General features: G+C 43.4%; 1 protein-coding gene across 15 annotated transcripts in view; it reads right to left on the minus strand.

The window, feature by feature from the left end:
• Positions 1 to 24,668, minus strand: part of LOC117512469 (ERC protein 2) — a 503,700-nt gene that overhangs the window by 249,938 nt on the left and 229,094 nt on the right. For 11 of the 15 annotated variants that reach the window (XR_004561300.1, XM_034172555.1, XM_034172554.1 and 8 more), the window contains 2 exons: positions 10,946 to 11,139; positions 10,645 to 10,650 (listed from right to left, as the gene is read on the minus strand). Coding sequence is in view for 13 of the 15 variants with exons in the window: in XM_034172555.1 (XP_034028446.1) it covers positions 10,645 to 10,650; positions 10,946 to 11,139 (200 nt within the window). In the remaining 2 variants the exon portion in view is untranslated. The remainder of the gene's footprint in view (positions 1 to 10,644; positions 10,651 to 10,945; positions 11,140 to 24,668) is intronic. The other 4 variants (XR_004561301.1, XM_034172550.1, XM_034172556.1 and 1 more) reach the window with 2 other exon arrangements.

A 24,668-nucleotide genomic window follows, 5' to 3' on the forward strand; every position in this document is an offset into this window, starting at 1 on the left:
AGCCACATTCTGCACGTGTTACAACAGCGTGGCTTCGTAGTAAAAGAGTGCAGGTACTAGACTGGCCTGCCTGCAGTCCAGACCTGTCACCCATTGAAAATGTGTGGCGCATTTTGAAGCACAAAATACAACAACAGAGACTCCAGACTGTTGAACAACTTAGTACATCAATCAAAACTGGGAAAGAATTCCAACTACAAAGCTTCAACAATTAGTGTCCTCGGTTCCCAAATGCTTATTGAGTGTTGTTAGAAGGAAAGGTGACATAACACAATGGTAAACATACCACTGTCCCAGCTTTTTTAAAATGTGTTGCAGGCATCCATTTCAAAATGAGCAAATATTTGCACAAAAACAATAAAGTTTATCAATTTGAACATTAAATATCTTGTCTTTGTGGTGTATTCAATTGAATATAGGTTGAAGAGGATTTGCAAATCATTGTATTCTGTTTTTATTTACATTTTACACAATGTCCCAACTTCATTGGAATTGGGGTTGTATAATGCCCATCTCTGTCAATTACTTGATGCTTAAAAGCATTTGTCAACTTTTCAGCATATTTGCTTTGATTTTTGTTTTATCTTGCTGAATTTTTTTCAAAGTACATAGAGCTGTGATGAAAAAAGCAATGCAAAAAGTAATAAGTAATAGTAATAGTAATTTACTAATAAAAATGTATTCCACAAATAGCAAATAATGAACAGCCATCAAATTTAAAAATGTCTTAAAGCAGCTTTCTCTTTTTTATAGTATTATAATATTAAAGTATGGTGCATTTCTTTGAGCATGATTACCATACAGGTGCCTTAGTTTTGAGAACCCCAGCAACTGGAAAAAGCCAAGGGGACACCCCCACCCCCTATCCCTACTCACGCATCATCTGACTACAAGAGATGGATACATTTCGAGAGTCAGACATTGACCAGCTGTCTGCCTGAGTGCGCCCAAGGTGGTTCCACAATATGGTGGGTGTGGTCATATGCTCCACAAGTCGGCAGGCAGCCAGCGCCGCGACAGGAAAAACACCTCTGTTGGAAGCCTTAAGGACAAGTTGGAACATGTCCAGCTGTTAATTTCTCAGATACTCACTCAACTGAAAGCCATCAAAAGCCACCTGGTTTTTACAAATGGTTATCAACACGGAGGTGTTTTTCCTGTGCCGCTGCACCACGCCGGCTGCGTCCCAGCGCGGACCCGTCCGCACGTCTTTCATTAATAAAATCTCCTTTAACAGTGGAATGTCCGGATAAACTGCTGATCCCGACCTCTTCTGAAAGTTCTCTGTTCTGTCACAACGTCCTGGGTCAACAGAGGCTTAAATCTGGAAGCTTTCAGCTCGAAACAGGCAGACAGCGGCGGCTCAGGGCGCGTCGCGACGTCCCGCTCCGTGGGCAGTCCTTACAGCGACAACAACAGTCCATAATCTCTCATCAGCCGTTAAAATTTTCACAGAAAACCAGCTGAATTTCTCAAATGGTGTCCACTTCAATGTGCCTCACAGGTTCTGAAAAAATTTTGATCAAGCAAAGCGCCAGTCTCTCAGGAAGAAGTCAGACAAAGGAATTCCGACGGGAGGGGTGGACCACTCCTCACTCAAAGCCAGCCCACAGGCGAATGACGTAACCGACAGGCGTGAAAAAACTCACGCATGCGCACAAGGGTTCAAGGCTGTCTGATGTAATCGCACGTGATTCAAATCCATATAGTTTTTGAAAAAAGGAAAAAAGGTACGTTAGTTTTATCACAGACCTCGTATAGTGACATCGCTACAAAATCGCTGGTGGGGGTAGCATTATATTAGTGAACATTACACAACAGCAAACACATGGCTTTAACACTTCAATAGCCTCCAAGACCACAAAAGCTTAATTAATTAATTAATTAATCATCATTTAAAACCTCAAAATAGATTACTGACATCTGCTGGTCAGCAACAAACTTAAAATGATTATGATATTCCATTGACTGCAGATCAGCAAGCCTTTTGCTTTGTTTTGGGGTTGTGTTTTTATATTAACTGTCCATTTAATTATTTTAATTAGAGATACATGTGGATGCAATAGCATTGGTGCCCATTTGTTTACCTGCTGTTACAGGACAAGTCCTGTTTTTGATAGGACAAGTAAAAATGGTGTCACATTTGTTCTATAGACTTGTCCATTATCCTATGTACAAGTGAGCCAAAATGGTTCATGTTGAAGCCTGTGAGCTGTCCTTGATCAAGACAGTGAATGAACCTCAAACTGTTCAAACTTGGGGGTAGAATGAGCAGACATAGAGGTGGGAAAAAGAAGCAGAGAAAGAAGAAGGTGGATTATAAAAGCATTATTCAATGCTCCCCCCCCCCCCCCCACACCCCTCCTGCTCAGTGTGCTTAATTCAATGCAGAGCACAAACATAAGACTACGTCATTCCTCGTGTCAAGCAAGAAGATTTATTTACCGATTATCTTTTTTATTTTACTGCTCCAAGAAAGCAGCAGGCATTCACTGTTCTATTCTAGGCAGATTAGAAAAGAAGTGCACATCGAGGTACGGCAGTAAGTAATACACCAACCGTGAAATAACTAATGTCATCACTGATCACTTAGTTAAACACGATCTAAGATGTACAATAAATGTGGTGATCCTCCCATGTGGTGGAAGGTATTTATTGCAGTGACCTGTTGCCTACATTCATCTCTTCTTTGTTGCCAACTGGATGAGAAAGTGTCTATTTCCTCATCTGCTCCTCTCGCTCTCAAACCAGATAACGGTTAATAAGCCATCTGACTGAGTTCCAACAGAAACACTGTGATTAAAAACCCATCCATTCTCTAGCCACATACAACACACAAGTCCAATCAGCGCATTAAAATATATGTCTGACCACACTGACACGTATAAAATATGCACATCTGCAGTTATTCACACAATCAGGAATTACGGCCAAGTGTTGGAGGATAAGTAAGTGAGATTTTGGGATTACTGTTTCTAAAAATACAAATACAAATGAAGAAAAAAACATTATCAGAAAACAGCTGGGACCTCATGTACAAAGCGTGCTTGCGCACAAAAAAATGGCGTACGCCCCTCTATACGTCTAGGTGCAAATGTATCAAAAGTAACGTGAGCGTGGAAATGTGCGGTGCGTCACGCAAAAATCCTGACTGCCGTGTGCACGTTTCTATAGCTACTGTTCCACTCTGGACATGTAAAGGAACTGTTAATAGTGTGAAAACAAGAAGTCATCAGAGTGATGTGCACATCGGACACACTGAACATTTGACACACCCACGTGTTTGCAATTATATAGATGGATATAAAAGCATGTGCAAAGTGATGAGGAAAATGGCACCAACAGTGGCTGTGTTAGCACTGTCAGAGGACCTTGCAAATGGTGCAATCTGACGTGAGCATGTATTCACAGAACGCAAGGATTTACGTCCAAATGAGGATAATTGTCTCATAAACCGATTCTGATTACCAAGGCCACTGTGACTGGAGGTGCGCACAGAACTGCGGTCGGCCCAGAGCGCAAAACCCAAGGGTTGTCTGTGCCACCACACAGGTGCCGACCATGCTGGACGTCCTGGCATCAGGGGCATTCCAGCGTGAGCTGATCGGTCAGTCATGTGGCAGTCAACCTTGCGCCGAGTCGCAATCATCCAAATGTCATCAGGTACATTCCAACATCACAGCGCATTTTGCAGCGAGAGCTGGTTTCCTAAATGTAATTGGACCTATTAATTGCACACATTTTGCTATAAATCACATGATGAATTAGTTTCTGTTAAAAGGAAACATTTTCATTCCATCAATGTTCAAATCATATGTGGAGACTGCACAAAGGGGGGGGGGGGGGCGCACTGGTGTTTAAATAGTTTATTCATGTAATTGTTCCAAACAAAAACCAGCACAGGCACATGTGGGCATATGTGCATTCAAGTATTTTTTTTTATTATTATTATTGTCTTTTTTTAATTTTTGCTTGATGGTGAGCTGCAGAGCTTCTTAACAGGCTTCTTGTGTTCAGTATTTGTCAATAAACGTGTGTGCAATTTGTGAATGTCACACTGTCAGTGAAGTCGTGACTCACCTTTTTAACATCAGTATGTGCGCACTGTTCTGCATGTGGGCCTCACACACATACGCTCCATCGCTCCCACAAACATTTTTCCAGTTTCATGATTAATCCGTTTAACAGCGCACCAAATAAACTGTCCCTGTATGTCTCCACATAATTTCCAGACATCTATAGTATAATTTCTTTTCTGTGTTCATGTTGTCTGATGTGACGTTGTGGGGAATCCCTGCTCCAAGGGCCTATTTACATTAAATTGCATATTTAAATGGGGCGTGGCCAGGGAGGAGTTTGGTTTCACGCTCAATTCCACGTTCAGTGGGATGTACAAATGGGACATGTGAGGATTCATGGCTATGCACACTTTCATACGAGGTCTGTTAGAAAAGTATCTGACCTTTTTATTTTTTCCAGAAAAAAACATCCAGATGATTCAGATGGCTTTCGGTGACTTTTCAGTCGTGTGACTATCTGAGAAATTGTGGAAGAGGTGGGCATGTCACAGCATGTCCTGTGAGACTTCAACACGGAGGCACTTTTGCTCTGCAACAGCATGAATTTCACTGCCACTATTTTCATGGCCAAATCTTCTGTCACAGTGGAATGTACCGAAAAAGTGCTGATGTCCACCTCTTCCGCAGTTTCTCGGATAGTCACACGATGGTCCTGCATCACCACAGCGTTCACTTTGGAAATGATCTGGTCATTTCAGCATGTTGATGGCCGACCGGAGCGTGGCTCGCTCTCCACCATTGTGCGGACGTCTTTAAACCAGTTGTACCACTCCTTAATCTGTGTGATGCCCATAGCATCGTCACCGAAAGCCGTCTGAATGTTCCGAATGGTTTCCACCTGGCTGTCCCCCAGTTTCTGGCAAAATTTGATGCGGCGCTGCTCCAGTCGTTCCATCTTTTTCTTTGAAATAAAAATCCGCCGAGCGCACTACACCTGTCCTCACACAAAGGCTGCTTACCAGGAAATGATGCAATCGACAGGCGTGAAAAAGTTCACGCATGCGCACGAAGGTTCAAGGTTTGCTCATGCAAGCACACGTGATTCAAATCCATCAGGTTTTTGCAAAAAATAAAAAGGTCTGATATTTTTCTAACAGACCTCATACATCTGAATATTTTTGTGCTTATGCTAGATTCAGGGTTTTGGTGTACGCCAACTTTTAGTAGAAAGTCCACACAAGTCTTTGTATGTGAGGCCCCTGTTCATTCTTCATAATTGCTATAGTTTTGCATAGTTGTTAAAGAGTCCAAATAATTATAATAATCTGATGCTCGTGTCAGAAGAAAGAGTATTTTCATATTTGTGAAACATATTAAATTATAACTTAATCACATCCCCAACCTAAGTCCTACCTCTGCACAAAAACTCATTGGAAACCAGTCAAGTCTGTTTCAGCTATCCTATTGACAGTCAGTCATAAAACAGGGCTAAATCCATTACCCCCATAGTGGATATGAGATGATTTCTAAATTCACATCTGGATCAAAATGTAACCAACACTTCCTCAAGTTCACCAAATTTCACTGAAATCTGTTTTGGCAATTTTGAGATATTATGCTGAAAATCAGCAAACTTACAGACTGGCAAACCAGACCAATCACATCACTTCCCAGGTGGAGGAAAATACCACAGTAAGGAAAGAAATTAACCTAGAATGGATTGCATGTTCAACATCCAGTGTTTTCTTTCCCTTAGCAGCCAAATGTCCAGCCCCATGCACACAACACCTGCCAATTGTGTTTCATTTGTCCATATGTCTATAAGAAAGCTGTGCAAGTTTATCTGAACATGCAAGAGTATGACCAGGAAGGCTTGCAGAGGGAGCAGCATCAAGTTAGCAATCTCAACTGGATAAATGCAAGAACCAACAAAAACAAATGTGATGATGGCAATAGGATGTCATGTCGAACTTGTGGGATTTCTCAATCTCAATTTATTTATTAAGCGCTTTAAAATCAATGCCAATGACCAAATTGCTGTACACAAATAAGAAAAAGCAAGTTAAAATACATAAAAAATAAATAAATAAATAAACCAGAGTTAGTTAAAACAATAAATCATAAGAACCAACATCTCAAAGTGAGTTAAAAGCCAAAGAGAAGAAATGTGTTTTAAGAGAGGATTTAAAAGCAGAGAGAGAATCAGCCTGCCTGATGTGCAAAGGAAGATCATTCCACAGTTTTGGGGCAGTGACTGAAAAAGTGCGGTCACCTCTTCGCTTCCTCTTTGACTTTGGGATAACTAACAGTGACAAATCAACTGACCTGAGTGAGTGTGAAGAGATGTATAAATGGAGCAGTTCAGACAAATATGGTGGGGCAGAGCCATGAAGACATTTAAAAACAAAAGAATTTCAAAATCAATTCTAAAAAAAACTGGGAACCAATGAAATGAGGCCAAAATCGGTGTAATGTGTTCGCATTTTTTAACACCAATTAAAGTCGAGCAGCAGCATTTTGCACCATCTGTAGTTTGGCAAGCAGTGTCTGATTCAGCCCAACATAAAGTACATTGCAGTAGTCCAGACCATTAGTGATAAAAGCATGGATTAAAATCTCAAAATGATGTCATGAAAGAAATTGCTTTACCTTCGCCATTTGTCTAAGTTGATAAAAACTGGACTTGACTACGGACCTAATCTCAGCATCAAATTTAAGATTACTGTCCAGTTTTGCACCCAGGTTTTTTGCTGTCTGTGTCAGATGCTGACTCATAGGACCCAGATCAACATTAATTTTGGAGGTGTCACTAGGTCCAAACAACAAAACCTCAGTCTTTTTATCATTCAGGTGTAGAAAATTTATGGACAGCCATGCCTTAATGTCACCAATGCACTCTAAGAGATGGTCTCCTAAAAATTGATCCCATTGGGAGTAGATACAGAGAAAAAAGAAGAGTACCAAGTATGGAGCCTTGAGGCATCCCACATGTAAGGGGTGCTGCACAAGATTCAACAGCTCCTATGCAGACACAAACTTCTCTCTGATAGGTAGGATCTAAACCAATCTAAAACAACACCCTTAATGCCCACCCAGTTTTCCAGCCGAGACAAGAGGATCTGATGGTCAACTGTATCGAAGGCTGCTGTTAGGTCCAACAGGACCAAAACAACACAATGACCAGAATCAGTAGCTAAAAAAAATGTCATTAAAAATCTGCAGCAGTGCCGACTCAGTACTGTGACAGGATTTAAAACCAGACTGAAATAACTCCAGGGTGTCATGATTATTTAAAAAAGAACTCAACTGGCAGTAAACAATTTTCTCCAAAATTTTAGAGAGAAAAGGAAGTTTGGAAATTGGACTAAAATTGGAAAGTTCAGAAGAATCTAAGCCAGGTTTTTTAATAATGGGGTCGGCACTGCATTCTTGAAACTAGTAGGCACTAAACCATTAGCCAAACTCCCAATAATAATATTCAGTACATATGGTGCCAATGTGGAAAAGACCTCTTTAAGAAGACGAGGTGGAATGGGGTCATGTGGAGAACCAGCAGGCTTCATATGACCAATAATATCTCTCAAAGACGGCAAACTGACAGACTCAAACTGGTCAAAACAGGCGAGCATGTCACAGAGATAGAAGGGTCATAAATGGAGAACTAATGAGGGCCCTGATACTAGCAACCTTTTTAAGAAAAAAGCTCATGACGTTCTCACACAATTCAGTGGAGCTCTCCAGACAATCCAATTGTGGTGCACTTAAAACAAAATTTACAATCTTAAAAAGAACACAAGGATTGCGACAGAAGCAATAAGATCAGAAAAGTACTTACATTTAGCAGCCTTCACAGTTTTCTGATAAAAACGGCAGCTGTCATGTCGTAACTGTAAGGACACCTGAGACCTGTCCTTCTTCCACTTTCGCTCAACTTGGAAATACTGAAGCTTACAAAGCCATGTGAAGCAAGAAACAGCGTCAGACAGCAGCTCTGTATTCTCCGTGGCTACTGAGAGCCACCTGAGGAAAAATAAATTCAGTGGGATATGATTGGGTTATGTGTGTATTTATTATTTTTTACATAGTTTGTCCAGTGCGGTTTACACTTAATGGATATATTTTTAATGCTTTATGAACAATGCAGCACTTACAACACAATCGGATGTCTGGCAGACTTTAAATCTTGGCAAAATAAGACAAATTTCAGACAAATATTCTTTATTCTCATAAACTTGTTTAATGTATTTCTTATTTTTACAAGAATTGTGACTGGAATCATGTAACTTTTTCAAACTGGAAAAACATCTGAAAAACAGGCTGTTGTTTCACAATCGTGAACACGACTCTTTCATCATATACATAGCAAACCGTGGGTGGCAAGAAAAAGCCTTGAAAACAGTGTGCCCCTCTTAAAGTACTTGTACAACTACAACCATCCACGACAGCTAATAGACAAAAATCAAACTTGGAGGTGCAATTTACACTCATGATGCTAAGTGTTGCTTCTTTGTAATTTAACACCCGTTACTAATCTACATAACTTTTAACAAGATCACCAAAAGAAGCAGCATAAAATATTCCCAATTAACACAAAACCTTATTCACAATTATTTACTATTATGTGTACAACCCCAATTCCAGTGAAGTTGGGAGGTGTGTAAAATGTAAAGAAAAACAGAATGCAATGATTTGTAAATCCTCTTCAATCTATATTCAACTGAATACACCACAAAGACAAGATATTTAATGTTCAAACTGATGAACTTTATTGTTTTTGTGCAAATATTTGCTCATTTTGAAATGGATACCTGCAACACATTTCAAAAAAGCTGGGACAGTGGTATGTTTACCACTGTGTTACCTCACCTTTCCTTCTAACAACACTCAATAAGCGTACCAGGAGCCCTTACGATCCTGTTCCTGCATCAGAGTGAACTCCTCGCACTGAGTGCTACTGCTCAATGAAGCCATCTCTGTGCCCACCCCAACACAAAAAGACACACAAACACTTCAGAATGTATTTTCCAAGAATGTGTCTTGGAAAAAAATGAAAAATGGACGGGTGTCTTATATTCAGGACCATCATATCCAGGGTAATATGGTATATTTGGGTTATTTATTTCAGAATTGTTTGTAATAACTTTATTCTTGGAATCTGATTTTTCGTCAAAATGTTGCAACAGCTATGTGTTTCCAAATGTGAACCCCCCCAACCCACCTCCCACCACCACCACCCAACTAATTCTCTGTCGTAGCATCTTGTGTTTCAGAATCAGTTTTCACTAATAAAGTGGGAAGCTTATATTTTGGTTATCTTGACCCTTAAATGATCCCAACAGCTCCCATGCATCCATGAATTGCAGATGAACCATTTATGTGTTTATCATTTCAAAGAAGGCAGTAATTTCTATTCACTGCTACAGCGTACGAGCGCAATGGGTCTTCCTGTGATAGCCTATTGACCTGTGCTTAATCTCTGACCTACAATTTCTGACCAAGAGTGGCAGGATCAGGCCGATAGGAAAGACAGATTGACACTAATGAGACAGCGGTTTCAGCAAGATGAACGAGCTGAGTTGAACAATCCAATGCTGTATCCCAGTAACTCCTGTATCAGAAAAAGCTGTGCACACATGCAAAGTAAAAGCACAGATTAACACATGCATGTACACACTGTGGAGCAGTAAATGTGCACAGAGAAGAAACTTTGCACAATATCCGGTCAAGCTACTGTATCCTTATTATCCTTACGTTCATGAATTCCTACAGAGTTTGAGTCTCAGCATACGTTTTCCATGCCAGAGTGGAGAGTCTGTAAAATGAGTAATGAATGAGGCAGGAAACTATGCTGGATTCAGTACATGCAACCCATCCAGATCCATTCTAAACTATTCAGGACTATTCCCAGATTACACAGTTACACAGAGCACATGCAATCAAAAGTAACCACATACATTATCTATTGCTGCTTCTTTTTCACACATGCATGCACACACACATACCGTACCTCTCGGTTGGCAGTGCAGAACTGCTCATTTGGGTGCGCATGCACACCATGCCAATCCATAAATCAGATGATAATTGAGTAGCACTGTGCCAGTAATAAATGGAGCAGTATAAACAGCCAGTGTCTGGGATGGATAACACTACCTCCCACTGATACACTGCTGGCTGCCTGCCTGGCAAACTCAAGCACGCACACTTACTCGTACACAAACGCATGTGCATGTGCACCCGTGTGCATTGCAATAGCTGCATGAAATGACAGAAATAATACCACTTATCTGTTGGGCTCACAGATAAGTGAGAACACCAGGATACGACATGAAGAAATGAGCACACAACACCATAAAGCACAGAACCAACATATGTTAGATCTCTTGTTGTGTTTTTGCAGTGGCAGGATGGAGGACCGCAACTGTTTGCGCTAAATGCATTGTATATTTATTGGCCCACTAAGACGCTCAAATCATACTGGAAATCCAAAAAAGTTCCCAATTTTATGCCCAACAAATGTTTAAAAGCAACCAAACAGTCACAGTATGATGTCATCTATAATGGGCATGGATAGTGTTAGTTATATTTTTCATGGTGTGTGTCATAACCACACTGAGCATCTACTCACCCAGGTCTGCGGATATTAATACACAAAAACAAATAAGACATTTTGAGAAATGATTAGCATCAACACAGATCACAGCCTGCATTTATAGAGTGCAATGACATCAAGCAAAAAGCATGACAGTGTGGAAGTGGCTTCAAGAGTAGGGAGGACAGTTTATGTCTCATGGACTACGGCTTTATAAATACAGCACTTTGGAACAAATCAAGATTGTGCACAGATCTGGACACTTGGAAGGACAGTGCTCTCTCAGGATACCCAGGTGGAATCTTTTGAAGGATACAAATGGATCATCAACCCTCACCTCTCAAGATCAGAAATTTTCTTCTCCTTGCAGGATCTGTCCATCTCAGCTTCCCTCAGAGCTGCCATCAGCCTCTCCACCTCAGCTTGGGACTTCCCAGATTCATCTCTGTAGCGAGCCAATTCCTGCTCCAGGAGCCTCAGGCGGTCTGTGATGTCTGGACACTTCCATACTGCGTCTTCAAGATTTTGCTTCTTTGGAGGAAACATGGTACACAAAGAAGGACATCGATATTGCGTATTAGCTAATAATGTTTAATAGATGATATTGTGCAAAATCCATTTTAGTGAACACTTAAGGGCCATATGTTGATGATCTCAGGAGCACGGTCTGAAGCACATAACACTAATGGATTTGAGCCATATCCAACTCCACAATGCTAGTTACAAGGCACAAGGCAAAAAGGGGTCCCATAATTCCGCATTTGTGCATGTGGAAACTCTCTTGCTATAACCAAAATTAAGTTCTGAAACTACTAGTTTTACTATTTTTGTGACATATGCCACACAACCCCATATCTGGACTCCTGCTTTCTCGATGGGATAATCTATTCATTAATTTTCTATAGCCGCTAATTCCAATTAAGGGTCACATGGGACCTGGAGTCGATCCCAGCAGTGATTGGGCAGCATCCTGAACAGGCCACCTGTCTATCGTAGGGTTAGCAAATCTGTGCTCTGTGAAAAACATCAGGTTATAATCAGACAAAAATTCAGGCCAAAATGTATGAAAAGTAATGCACACAGCCTTGTACATACTTCACATGTTCATACTGGGATGATATCACCATAAGCAAGATGGCAGATGTTCTGACTGATAAATAGGCAAAAATTCATATTGTTATTATTAATATGGATATGTCATAGACATGAACGAGAGACGCTCTTCAGCATCTCACCATGTCATTTAGGTCCTTCAGAATTTTTTGAGCAAATCCTTCATGGCAGCATTAGCATGGTTAAAACCTTTCAGCTCCACTCACCCAGACCCCCCCCCCCCCCCACCACCACCACCTTTTTCAGCATTTTTCTTTTTTTGCCTTTCAGCTTCTGGGGGGTTCCACCCCTGGAACATGGCATACTAGTATTTGATTGGTAGACTCAACTGAAAGGTTTTCTGATTAGGTAACTTATCTGTGCGCAACATGTCAAAGTGAGGTGAAACAGTAAATTTTTAAATTTTATTTATTTGCGTTTACGGTTATTCAGTTTAATTGTTGTTTCAGGTCAATTAAATTGTGTGTGCAAACAGAATGTATGCACGTCATGAACCTGCCTATGCAAAGCACACCTGAAGATTGCCCTGTATAAATTATGTCCCTTCAGCTTCTCCTTTTTCACCTGAGATGGATCTGCACATTGATTTGGTAAAAGTTTTCCCCTGGATGGTCTTGAACCGGATACCTTCTGCAGATCTACCAGGACTCTTCTGGCTATCAAAACTGACTGCTCTGGGAAGGAGGGCCTTAGTCAGGGAAGTGACCAAAAACCTGATGGACACTCTGTCAGAGCTCCAGCATTTCTCTGTAAAGAGAGGAGAACCTTCCAGAAGGGCAACCATCTCTGCAGCAATCCACCATTCAGGCCTGTATGGTAGAGTGGCCAGACGGAAGCCACTCCTTAGTAAAAGGCACAAGGTAGCTTGCCTGGAGTTTACAAAAAGGCACCTGAAGGACTCTCAGACCATGAGAAACAAAATTCTCTGGTCTGATGAGACAAAGATTGAACTCTTTAGCATAAAAGTCAGATGTCATGTTTGGAGGAAACCAGACACCATCCCTACAGTGAATGATGGAGGCAGCATCATGCTGTGGGGATGTTGTTTAGTCGCAGGAACTGGGGGACTAGTCAGGATTGAAGGAAAAATGAATGCAGCAATATACAGAGACATCCTGGATGAAAACCTTCTCCAGAATGCTCTTGACCTCAGACTGGGGCAACAATTTATCTTTCAGAAGAACAACTGCTCAGGTAAGATATCAAAGGAGTGACTTCAGGACAACTCTGTGAATGTCCTTGAGTGGCCCAGCCAGAGCCCAGAACTGAATCCAATTGAACATCTCTGCAGAGGTCTGAAAATGGCTGTGCACCAATGCTCCGTATCCACCCTGATGGAGGTTGAGAGGTGCCGCAAAGAGGAATGGGGAAAACATCCCAAAGATAGGTGCACCAAGCTTGTGGCATCATATTCAAGAAGACTTGAGGCTGTAACTGCTGCCAAAGTAGCATCAACAAAGTATTGAGCTAAGGGTGTAAATACGAGGGCTGTCCGTAAAGTATAGGTCCTTTTTATTTTTTTCAAAAATTATATGGATTTCATTCATATGTTTTTACGTCAGACATGCTTGAACCCTCGTGCGCATGCGTGAGTTTTTCCACGCCTGTCGGTGACGTCATTCACCTGTGAGCACTCCTTGTGGGAGGAGTCGTCCAGCCCCTCGTCGGAATTCCTTTGTCTGAGAAGTTGCTGAGAGACTGGCGCTTTGTTTGATCAAAATTTTTTCTAAACCTGTGAGACACATCGAAGTGGACATGGTTCGAAAAATTAAGCTGGTTTTCAGTGAAAATTTTAACAGCTGATGAGAGATTTTGAGGTGATTCTGTCGCTTTAAGGACTTCCCACGGTGCGAGACGTCATGCAGCGCTCTCAGGCAGCGTCATCAGCCTGTTTCAAGCTTAAAACCTCCACATTTCAGGCTCTGTTGATCCAGGACGTCGTGAGAGAACAGAGAAGTTTCAGAAGAAGTCGGTTTCAGCATTTTATCCGGATATTCCACTGTTAAAGGAGATTTTTTTAATGAAAGACGTGCGGGCGGATTGCAGCATCGGCTCGCAGCCGCAGCGACGCTCCGTCACAGGAAAAACACCTCTGCTGGAAGCCTTGAGGACAAGTTGGAACATCTCCAGCTGATAAACAATTTCTCATATACTCACTCCACTGAAAGCCATCAAAAGCCAACTGGATTTTAACAAATGGTTATCAACACGGAGGTGTTGTTCCTGTGCCGCCGCGCTGCGTCGGCTGCGTCCCGACGCGCGGACCCGTCCGCACGTCTTTCATTAAAAAAATCTCCTTTAACAGTGGAATATCCGGATAAAATGCTGAAACTGACTTCTTCTGAAACGTCTCTGTTCTCTCACGACGTCCTGGATCAATAGAGCCTGAAATGTGGAGGTTTTAAGCTTGAAACAGGCTGATGATGCTGCCTGAGAGCGCAGCGCGACGTCTCGCACCGTGAAAAGTCCTTAAAGCGACAGAATCACCTCAAAATCTCTCATCAGCTGTTAAAATTTTCACTGAAAACCAGCTTAATTTTTCGAACCATGTCCACTTCGATGTGTCTCACAGGTTTAGAAAAAATTTTGATCAAACAAAGCGCCAGTCTCTCAGCAACTTCTCAGACAAAGGAATTCCGACGAGGGGCTGGACGACTCCTCCCACAAGGAGTGCTCACAGGCGAATGACGTCACCGACAGGCGTGGAAAAACTCACGCATGCGCACGAGGGTTCAAGCATGTCTGACGTAAAAACATATGAATGAAATCCATATAGTTTTTGAAAAAAATAAAAAGGACCTATACTTTACGGACAGCCCTCGTACTTATGTACACGTGACTTCTATGTTTTTTTTATTTTTAAGAAATGTGCAAAAATAAAAAAATAAAAATAAAACTTTTTTCATATTGTCATTATGGGGTGTTGTGAATAGAATTTTATGGAAAAAATAAATAAATTTTCTCCAATTTGGAATAAGGCTGTGACATTAAATGTGGAAAAAGTGAAGCGCTGTGAATGCTTTCTGGATGCACTAAAAATGCAACTTCATTTGCTATGTGCTTTGAATTGGTGAAAGATAAGATCCAAAGAAAAGCAGCAATGTAATTCAGTTCAGTTATTTAGAATCTTGAAAATTAGTTTTTAGTGTGAATAACCTCAGTGTCATGGGGCTTTTTTAACTTTACTTTTGATGTTTGTCTTTAAAACACTTGTTCTGAATTATTAAACATTCACAATTGCACAGGGTCATCATCCTGCACTGGTGGACTTTAAACACAAAGTTAATGTAAAACCATCCTGAATTTGTGGTTAGGGTCACGATTTAGCTGAAGCAGAACCAATCTCATCCACTCTTATCTCATCATCACCTCATGCCTTTTTTGCCTCCTCCTCTGTGGCTCTGTTTTTATCATTTGCCTCCCGAGGGCATCCTTCACGTAGACTAAAGTTTAGTCATTACCATTGTATAATTATTGTCTCTTTGGCTGTCAGTTTATGAGCCCACCAAACATCTCAATTTTTTTTTCTAAATCTTGGACGAAAAACAGATATGCTGGTGAATTATTTGTACTCTGAGAATAATATCCTGGAGGAAGTTTGCAACCTAGAATTATCTTTTGCACTATTTTTCACTTTTCACTTGTTTTGTGCATCTCTTTGTGTAGTGTTTTTATGAGGACTTGTTGAGACAGTTGAGACCAATCATTTAAAAATCATAATGTAAATGCACATATATGTGTACACTTACTCACCAATTTATTACCTGGTGTAGATATTATAAGTCTAAGCCTCCATATGTAGTTCTGGTTCAGTTTATCATTAGAAAAAAACAAGTAGTGTCTGTTAACTATTACAACTAGCCAATCTGCTTGCCAATTATAGCAAACCCATCAGATAAACAAAATGCACAAGTTGGCCCGTGCATATTTGCAGATACAGCCGTAGGCATAGCATATGGAGTGCAACTCAGTGATTAAGGGTCTTACTGCTTGCACTACAGGCATGCATGACTAGGTGGCTTAGCAGGAACACATCTGTAAATGTTAAAATGTAACATCCGCTTAAAATGTCAATGTTACCTTTATGCTAGATGACGACCTTGGTTCTGTGAGTACTATTCACATGTTTGTGTGGTTGAATGTATCCCTCTGCATCACCATGTTTATATCTATGATAAGCATTTGAATAATGTGTCTGCAGTACATACGTATACCTGCATGCAATCTTGTAGAACACACTAAGAAAGCCTGCACGTGTATGCACACGTGACTGTGCTATTTGATCCTGTGCAAAGCAGGGAGCACTTCACCCTGTAGAATTAACTGTTCAGTCAATATATACTTTGTCGTCACGGCACGCACCTCCACACTGAGCTCCACACACATCAAGGCAAATCTCAGCTGGAACAAAATGCATTAGGTTTAAGTGGCTCTGAGTTTGTTATGGTCTTTCAGCAGAGAACACAGAGAGGAAGAAAGTCAGGGCTGAGAGGGATGGTGAGCCCAACAGGAATTTGTGATATTATGACAAGTAGGGGAAAGCCAGTAAAGATACAATTACATATATGGCCATTGATATCACTATTAGCATTCCTACAAATTTCTCAGAAGTGTAAATATTGCAAATAAGTAAAAGATGTGTGGCCAGTAGGGCCCGCACTGAGATACACAACTCCTGCTCAAAGACAACTCAGGAACTGAAAGGCTAAGTTTGAGAAAAGAAACAGTTCAGTATTTTTCACTTATAAAACAACTTATCAATGTGAATGGAAAATAAATACAGCAAAACGCACCTAAACCGTCATCATATAAACCAGATATTCACACTCACTGGATAAAAGCACAAGCCCCAATGCTTTTGTATGGTTTTCCATGTAATAAACAGCATATATAATGGATTTTGTATAACGGATTTTCAGTCACACTGGACAAAATGTCCCGTCTGATCGCAATGCATTTCCATTAAAAACTCCTCACATATACCAGACAGAGCAGTCTGGATGTGCCCAGTAACAGAGGTATGAAATGAAGTTCAGCACTGACACTCGCCGATTTGAGGAAAGCGGTGCTCAGATACGGCACCTAAACGAGGCCTTTAGTCAAGTCCAGTGATTATTAACAAAATGCTGCTTGCTGCCTCCACTGTAATATGGTCTTAAGTTTCACATACATCCACGAACCAAACCATTTTAGATCACACCCCTCTGCATGGCTGCAAACCATTCCCGTAGCCTGACGTGCACCTGCTAAAAGACTGAGACCACAAGGGCTGTGATTTGTCACTTTTACCTTTACACTCCTTCCTCTCCCATCATTTTTAAAAATTTTTTTGCAGTGCACACGCCAATTACATTCTGATCATGGATCAAATACATTTGGCAGAAAAGTCTGCAATCTTCACAACAGTGAGTCAGAAAAACATGCTCAAATGACCTGCAATTCATGGAGAAAATTACACATACTGTATTGTTGGTTTAGAGGTTGATGATTGTATAAAGAAGTGGAGTTCACCGAGGGACAAATTAATCCAGAAAACCCCTCTGTTCCTGCAGTAAATGGCATAAAGACACGATGGAGAACTTTAAAAGGGTCACGCACACATCAACATCACTGCATGGCCATGGGTTACAGAGCTGCAGAAGCATAAATGAGACTAAATGTAGTCCTTTTAATGCACATAATGCACAGCGCTTGTTTAGGGCAGGTGTTTATTTTTTCAGACGAAGTTCTGACCCGGTCATTAAATGAGGCAGGTCCCTATTCAAAGTCAGGCTTTTAATCAAGGAAACATATAAGCCTAATTGGTGCTGCTGGGGATTCTCCATAAATCATTCATTGCCTCCTGGGTGTAACTAATCTGTTACATACATTAACAGATTTTGTCTGTTTTATACATATAATGGATTTTGTCCATTTTATACATATAACGGATTTTGCCCATTTTATACATATAACAGATTTCAATTATAACGGACAAAATTCGCTTGTCCACCTGAATCCATTATGTGCGAGTTTTACTGTAGAATTAAAACAATCCACACATTTTCCTCTCATTCTCTACACCACAGCCATTGGAGTTTACCTATACTGCATATTTTCCTCCTCATCTGCTCCACTAGCAGCTAATTAAGGTTTGTTCAGACAATAAAGAACTGGCAGACACCAGAGTTGACTAATCATGTGTGGGAGACAAGACTGCGGTTTGACTCAAGAAGCCCAAACTGTCTTTTGGGAAAGGCTCAAAAGTCACTTAAGGTGTGGTCCCGCTTTTCTGAAACTCTGTCTGAAAAGGTCACCGCTGTCCCAGGCCTACTCTACTCTTTCTCTCTTTGAAGAGGCAGTGTTTAGCTTCAGAAGTCCTTTATTAACTTTGGCATCAACAAATACTGTTTTATGGGAAGAGGATGAGGATGCAGTGAAGTCAATAGAATGTTGAGGTCAAGATGAAAAGCTCCACTTACAGCTTCACTGACTCAGTTGTACATCTGCAGACAGTGAGCGGATCATTTTGTGTACAAGACCTAATACAAACACAAGCTCTACATCTGCTTCAGAGGTTTAGAGTTCATCTCAGCACTGCTATTTAAAGTTTTAATTCTACATGTTTTGGGGAAAGTCGTAATTAACAGCAACTCCTGGATAAATGGAAACATTAAGCTTATTATTGGAATAATGTGTTCTCCTCCCAGAAAGTTAATTTAAAAAAAGGGAATGTGGGAATAAACTGTTGTGCAGTGGCTCGTAAAAGAAAAGTTGGGGTTGGGATAGTGGTGTAGTAATAATCCAAACAGGGACTGTTTTGGACATGGACTGATCGCCAATGCAAGGCAGCTTTGTTATTATGAACAGTGACAAATCTACACCATGGGAGGACCACAGAAGGTAGACATTATTGCTCCACCAGTGGAGGTGAGTTTCTGGTAGTTACAGTGCCTGGTTTGTCGTCACTTTTGCTTTTTAGTTGATTTCATTAGAGACTTACTATGGTTCAGTGAGTTGTCAAATAACCCACAGTAAGTGTTTGGAGTTCCTGCCCATATGCAGAGCAAGTGACTGTGGTATAGGAACTAAACTATCCAAATACAGATCAGGATTCAATATCAGGTACCTGCCCACCTTCTTGGATAAAAAACCTAATCTGCATTGCCTCAGTTCATCAAGTCATTAACTGGTTATTTGCCTTGGCTGAGAAAGCAGCCTGTGATGGAGTAGATGTAGACTATCATCTGTTTTATGCTGTTATCTGGGGATAAGTATTGACCCAATGAGCCTCTTGTCCAAGGACTGCTCAAGAGGCTTTGACAAGGCAATAAATGCCATGTTGCACATGGTGCACAACATTTTGCATTGAAGCTACTCACCAGAGAGGAGCAGAAGAAATGCAATGTTCACAGCTTCCTGTCTGCACAGATGGAACTGAAGAGACAACTCACATTGCATCATGTCTCAGTGTGGCTTTTCTAAACTGGGATATCTGAAATCTACGCGGGAGCTTTTTGAACTCCAGAACTTGCTTGTGGGCCATAATATTAGAGATGCATCAGGATTGGGGTGAATACTGGGACTCTGCCCTTCACTTCCCTGTAGTCTTTTTAGCCATTAGACATTGTGACAACTGGACTCCAAGTGTATTCAGTTACTTTGCTACAAGATTTCTGTTGTAGTAGGTCTAAAAGGATAGCTGCACAAAGTTTCTTCTGATAAACAAAACATGCTTGGTGGAGTTTTTCCTTACCATTTTTACCAATGCGCTTACTCATGAGATGGGGAAAGTTTAAATTTTGCTAATGTGTAGTGCCTTGTGGCAACTTACATTGTGATTAAGCACTGTATAATGAAAGTGAATTGAGCAGAAGCTTCTACCATCAACTGCAAACTATCTGAGTATCCCCCTCGAACTGCCACCTTATTGTGGTGGGGGAGTTTGTGTACCCGGATAATCTAAGGAGCTATGTTGTCTTTGTGTCCCTGGTAGGGTTTCCCAAGGCAAACAGGTCCTAGGTGATGGATCAGACTAAGGGCAGTTCAGAAGCTCCCATGACCAGTACAAAATCAAGGACCGAGACGTCACCCGGTATGGCGGAGCTGGGGCCCCACCTTGGAGCCAGGCCTGAGGTTGGGGCTCACGCGCGAGCAGCTGGTGGTCGGGCCTTAGTTCACGGGGCCCAGCCGGGCTCAGCCCAAAAAAGCGACATGGGCCTGCCCTCCTGTGGGTTCACGACCTGCAGAGGGGGCCATGGGGGTCAAGTGCAGAGAGGACTGGGTGGCAGTCAAGGGCTGGAGAGGGGCTGGACACTCCACTTTTCTGGCATTGCCCATGGGGAGAGGCGGAGAGCTGGGGTAGCATTGCTTATTGCTCCCCAGCTTAGTCGCCATGTGTTGGAGTTCACCCAGGTGAACGAGAGGGTCGCGTCCCTATACCTTCGGGTCGGGGACAGGTCTCTCACTTTTGTCTTGGCCTACGGGCCAAGTGGCAGTGCAGAGTACCCAACCTTCTTGGAGTCCCTGGGAGGGGTACTAGATCGTGCTCCGACTGGGGACTCCATTGTTATCCTGGGGGATTTGAACGCCCACATGGGCGGCGACAGTGAGACCTGGAGGGGATAATCGGGAAGCACGGACTCCCCGATCTGAACTCGAGTGGTGTTCAGTTGTTGGACTTCTGTGCTAGTCACAGTTTGTCTATCACGAACACCATGTTTGAGCACAAGCGTGTCCATAAGTGCACGTGGCACCAGGACACCCTGAGCTGCAGGTCGATGATCGACTTTGTAGTTGTATCATCTGACCTTTGGCCACATGTCTCAGACACTCGGGTGAAGAGAGGGGCTGAGCTGTCGACCGATCACCACCTGGTGGTGAGTTGGATCCACTGGGAGGAGAGGAAGCCGGTCAGACCTGGCAGGCCCAAACATATTGTGAGGGTCTGCTGGGAATGATTGGCGGAACCCTGTGTCAGTGAGGTCTTCAACTACCAATTCTGGGAGAGCTTCTCCCAGATCCCGGGGGAGGTTGGAGACTTGGAGTCCGAGTGGACCATGTTCTCCACCTCCATTGTCGATGCGGCCACTTGTAGCTGTGGTCGCAGGGTCTCTGGTGCCTGTCGCGGCGGCAATCCCCGAACCCGGTGGTGGACGCCGGAAGTAAGGGATGCCATGAAGCTGAAGAAGGAGTACTACTTGTCTTTGTTGGTAAGTGGGACCCCGGAGGCAGCTGACAGGTACTGGCAGACCAAGCGTGCTGCAGCCCACATGGTTGAGGACGCAAAAACTCGGGTCTGGGAGGAGTTCAGGGAGGCCATGGAGGAGGACTATCGATCAGCCTCAAAGAAATTCTGGCAAACCGTCTGACGCCTCAGGAGGTGGAAGCAGCTCTCCACCGGCACTGCCTACGGTGCGGGTAGGGAGCTGTTGACTCTGACTGGAGATGTTGTTGGGCGGTGGAAGGAATACTTTGAGGATCTCCTCAATCCCGTCGTCACATCTTCTGAAGAGGAAGCAGACACTGGGGACTCAGAGGCGGACTCATCCATCACCCAGGCCAAAGTCGCCGAGGTGGTCAGAAAGCTCCTCGGTGGCAAGGCTCCTGGGGTGGATAAAATCCATCCTGAGTACAAAAAGTCTCTGGATGTTGTGGGACTGTCTTGGCTGACACGCCTCTGCAACATCACGTGGCGGTCGGGGACAGTGCCTCTGGATTGGCAGACCGGGGTGGTGATGCCTCTGTTTAAGAAAGGGGACCGGAGGGTGTGTTCCAACTACAGGGGGATTACACTCCTCAGCCTCCCCGGTAAGGTCTATTCCAGAGTACTGGAGAGGAGAATTCGACCGATCGTCGAACCTCGGATTCAGGAGGAGCATTTTGGTTTTCGTCCTGGTCGCGGCACCCTGGACCAGCTGTACACCCTCCATTGGGTGCTCGAGGGTTCATGGGAGTTCGCCCAACCAGTCCACATGTGCTTTGTGCATCTGGAGAAGACGTTCAACCATGTCCCTCGGGGCACCCTGTGGGGGGTGCTCCGGGAGTACGGGATCCGGGGTCCTTTGCTAAGGGCTATCCGATCCCTGTATGACCACAGCAGGAGCTTGGTTCGCATTGCCGATAGTAAGTCAAACCTGTTTCCAGTGCACGTTCGCCTCCACCGGGGCTGCCCTTTGTCACCGGTTCTGTTCATTACCTTTATGGACAGAATTTCTAGGCGCAGCCAGGGTGTAGAGGGGTCTGGTTTGGGAACCACAGAATCTCATCTCTGCTGTTTGCGGACGATGTGGTTCTGTTGGCTTTGTCAAATCAGGACCTTCACCATGCACTGGGGCAGTTTGCAGCTGAGTGTGAAGCATCCGGGATGAAAATCAGCACCTCCAAATCCGAGGCCATGGTTCTCGACCAGAAAAAGGTGCCTTGCCCTTTTCAGGTCGGTGGAGTGTCCTTGCCTCAAGTGGAGGAGTTTAAGTATCTCGGGGTCTTGTTCACAAGTGAGGGACGGATGGAGCGTGAGATTGACAGACGGATCGGTGCAGCGTCTGCAGTGATGCGGTCGCTGTATTGGACCGTCGTGGTGAAGAGAGAGCTGAATAGGGGGCAAAGTTCTCGATTTACCGATCGATCTACATTCCGACCCTCACCTATGGTCATGAGATTTGGCTCATGACCGAAAGAACGAGATCGCGAGTACAAGCAGCGGAGATGAGTTTCCTCTGCAGGGTGGCTGGGCAGTCCCTTAGAGATAGGGTGAGGAGCTCGGTCACTCGGGAGGAGCTCGGAGTCGAGCTGCTGCTCCTCCACATCGAAAGGAGCCAGCTGAGATGGCTTGGGCATCTTTTCTGGATGACGCTGGAGAGGTGTTCCGGGCACGTCCCATTGGGAGAAGGCCCCGGGGAAGACCCAGGACACGGTGGAGGGACTAAGTCTCTCGGCTGGCTTGGGAATGTCTCGGGGTTCTCCCGGAGGAGCTGGGGAGGTGTGTGTGCATCGAGAGGTCTAGGTGGCTTTGCTTGAGCTGCTGCCCCCACAACCTGACTCCGGATAAAGCGGAAGAAAATGGATGGATGGATGGATGGATGGAATTGAGCAGAAGCTTCTACCATCAACTGCAAACTATCTGAGTGTGTTTTAACACAGAACAGAAGAGACCTGGGTTCAGATACCGCTCATGTTACATCTGTGTATCCTTGTGCAAGGCACATAATCTGCATTGTTTCAGTCCACCCAGCTGTTAAATGGGTACCAACCTTAGCTGGGAAGTAACCTATGATGGCCTGGCATCCCATCCGGGGGAGTTGTGAACTCTCATCTGCTTCACGACACAGAAACCGCTTAAAAATACTTACTTTTACTTCATGAAAAGTAAAGCCCAGGTTACACATAGACGGTTTTGTCGGCGGGTAGTACGTAGACCAAAGTTCGCGGTAGTTCCGGCTGTTTTCGTGGTGGAAAGGGGCGGACCATTTCACCAGTGTTTTGAGCGCCATACTAGCCACAAATACGCGGATAAAACACCACTAAATCCGCCGAATAAAGCGGCGTTTTGACACCGTAGCATCCGGCACACATCAGGCAACGGGGGTTAATACCCAGTTCTATCCTTTACAATCGCAGGTTAAGACGCGCGTGAGAACAGCGGTGTTCTGCTGCCGCCGATAATGCCCTGTGTACCGCTGGATTTATCCAGGCAAATCCTGCGTTACTCCAGGAACTTTTGCATATAGGCACCGCCCCCAGAGTATAATAGGCTGAAGCAGCTGTCACTGCAGGGGGAGGGAGCTCAATCTCAGCCTTTTCTTTTCCTCTCCTTTTCCCCTCCTCAACGTGTTGCTCGTCTCCACCACAGGCCTCTCCTCTGCTTCTGAACCAGACCTCTTGGTAAGTCCTTGCCACTGCCAATTTTCTTTTAGGAGGCATACTGGAGCTTCTCTGCAAAAATATCTGTAGCTGGCTGTGAGTGAGAGGCCTGCATGCAGCGCGCTAGCGTTTTTATACTGACCACCGCCTATCGGCCGTTTGAAACACTGTTAACCGGGAGGTGGTGTTTAGAACGGCGTGCTGTCTGCTAGCGCCGCCGTTTTGTCTTCCTCTGTCACCGGTTAAAACGCCTTTGAGGACGCCAATGTGTGCGCTATCGCCGTTTTACATGCCGTTGGTTAGGGATACAACGCTGGCAGCCAATTACGGTGGTGTAAATTGCGGCACTACAGGAAGGGGCAGGATGAAACGGCGATTAAAAAGTATCAAACGCCGTTGTTCGCGTTGTCTCCGTCGTCACGTGAATTCTCAGGGAGCGCTCCCGGAATTATTCGACATGTTGAATAATTTTTTCGACGATTCCCGGTAAAGCCGGAACAAAGCCACGCCCCCTAGTGCCGGCGTTAACAACGGCGTGTGATCCTTAAGACGGCCAAAAACTCTTCCCGGACGCTTCTGGGAGCTCTTACCGTCTATGTGTAAACGGGGCTTAAAGCATGACATTTCATTCATATTCTGATGGATTTCCTCATGCATGCACAACTGGCATTTCACATTTTACATTCAGATATGGGCATAAGGAATCTGGATACAGTTACTTAACAATGGTAATAATAATAACAATAATAATAATCTATTATAATAGCCAAGTGGCCTGTGCATGCATCGTGCATGTGGCATCGATCATGGAGAACCAGGAAAGAGCTGACATTTGCCATTTGGTATGCTTAATTATTTTGGGTGGATATTGGGTCAAGGATGAAATCTGCAACAACAGAAAGCTAATAGGACAAATATTTTTGGAAAAAATAGCAATTTTAGGGAACCACTAAACAATCAACATTGTGCTGCAATGCACCATGGGAGGTTGTAGTTTAACAGTGTTGTTGGTGTTATTGATTTGTTGTGTTTATGTACTTCAATTGCTTTAGTCAGTTTAGTTAAGTGTCATGTTGTCGTTATCGTGAGTGAGTTAAGAGTCATGT

This window comes from Thalassophryne amazonica, chromosome 6 (genome assembly GCF_902500255.1).
Source record: "Thalassophryne amazonica chromosome 6, fThaAma1.1, whole genome shotgun sequence".
Lineage (NCBI taxonomy): Eukaryota > Metazoa > Chordata > Actinopteri > Batrachoidiformes > Batrachoididae > Thalassophryne > Thalassophryne amazonica.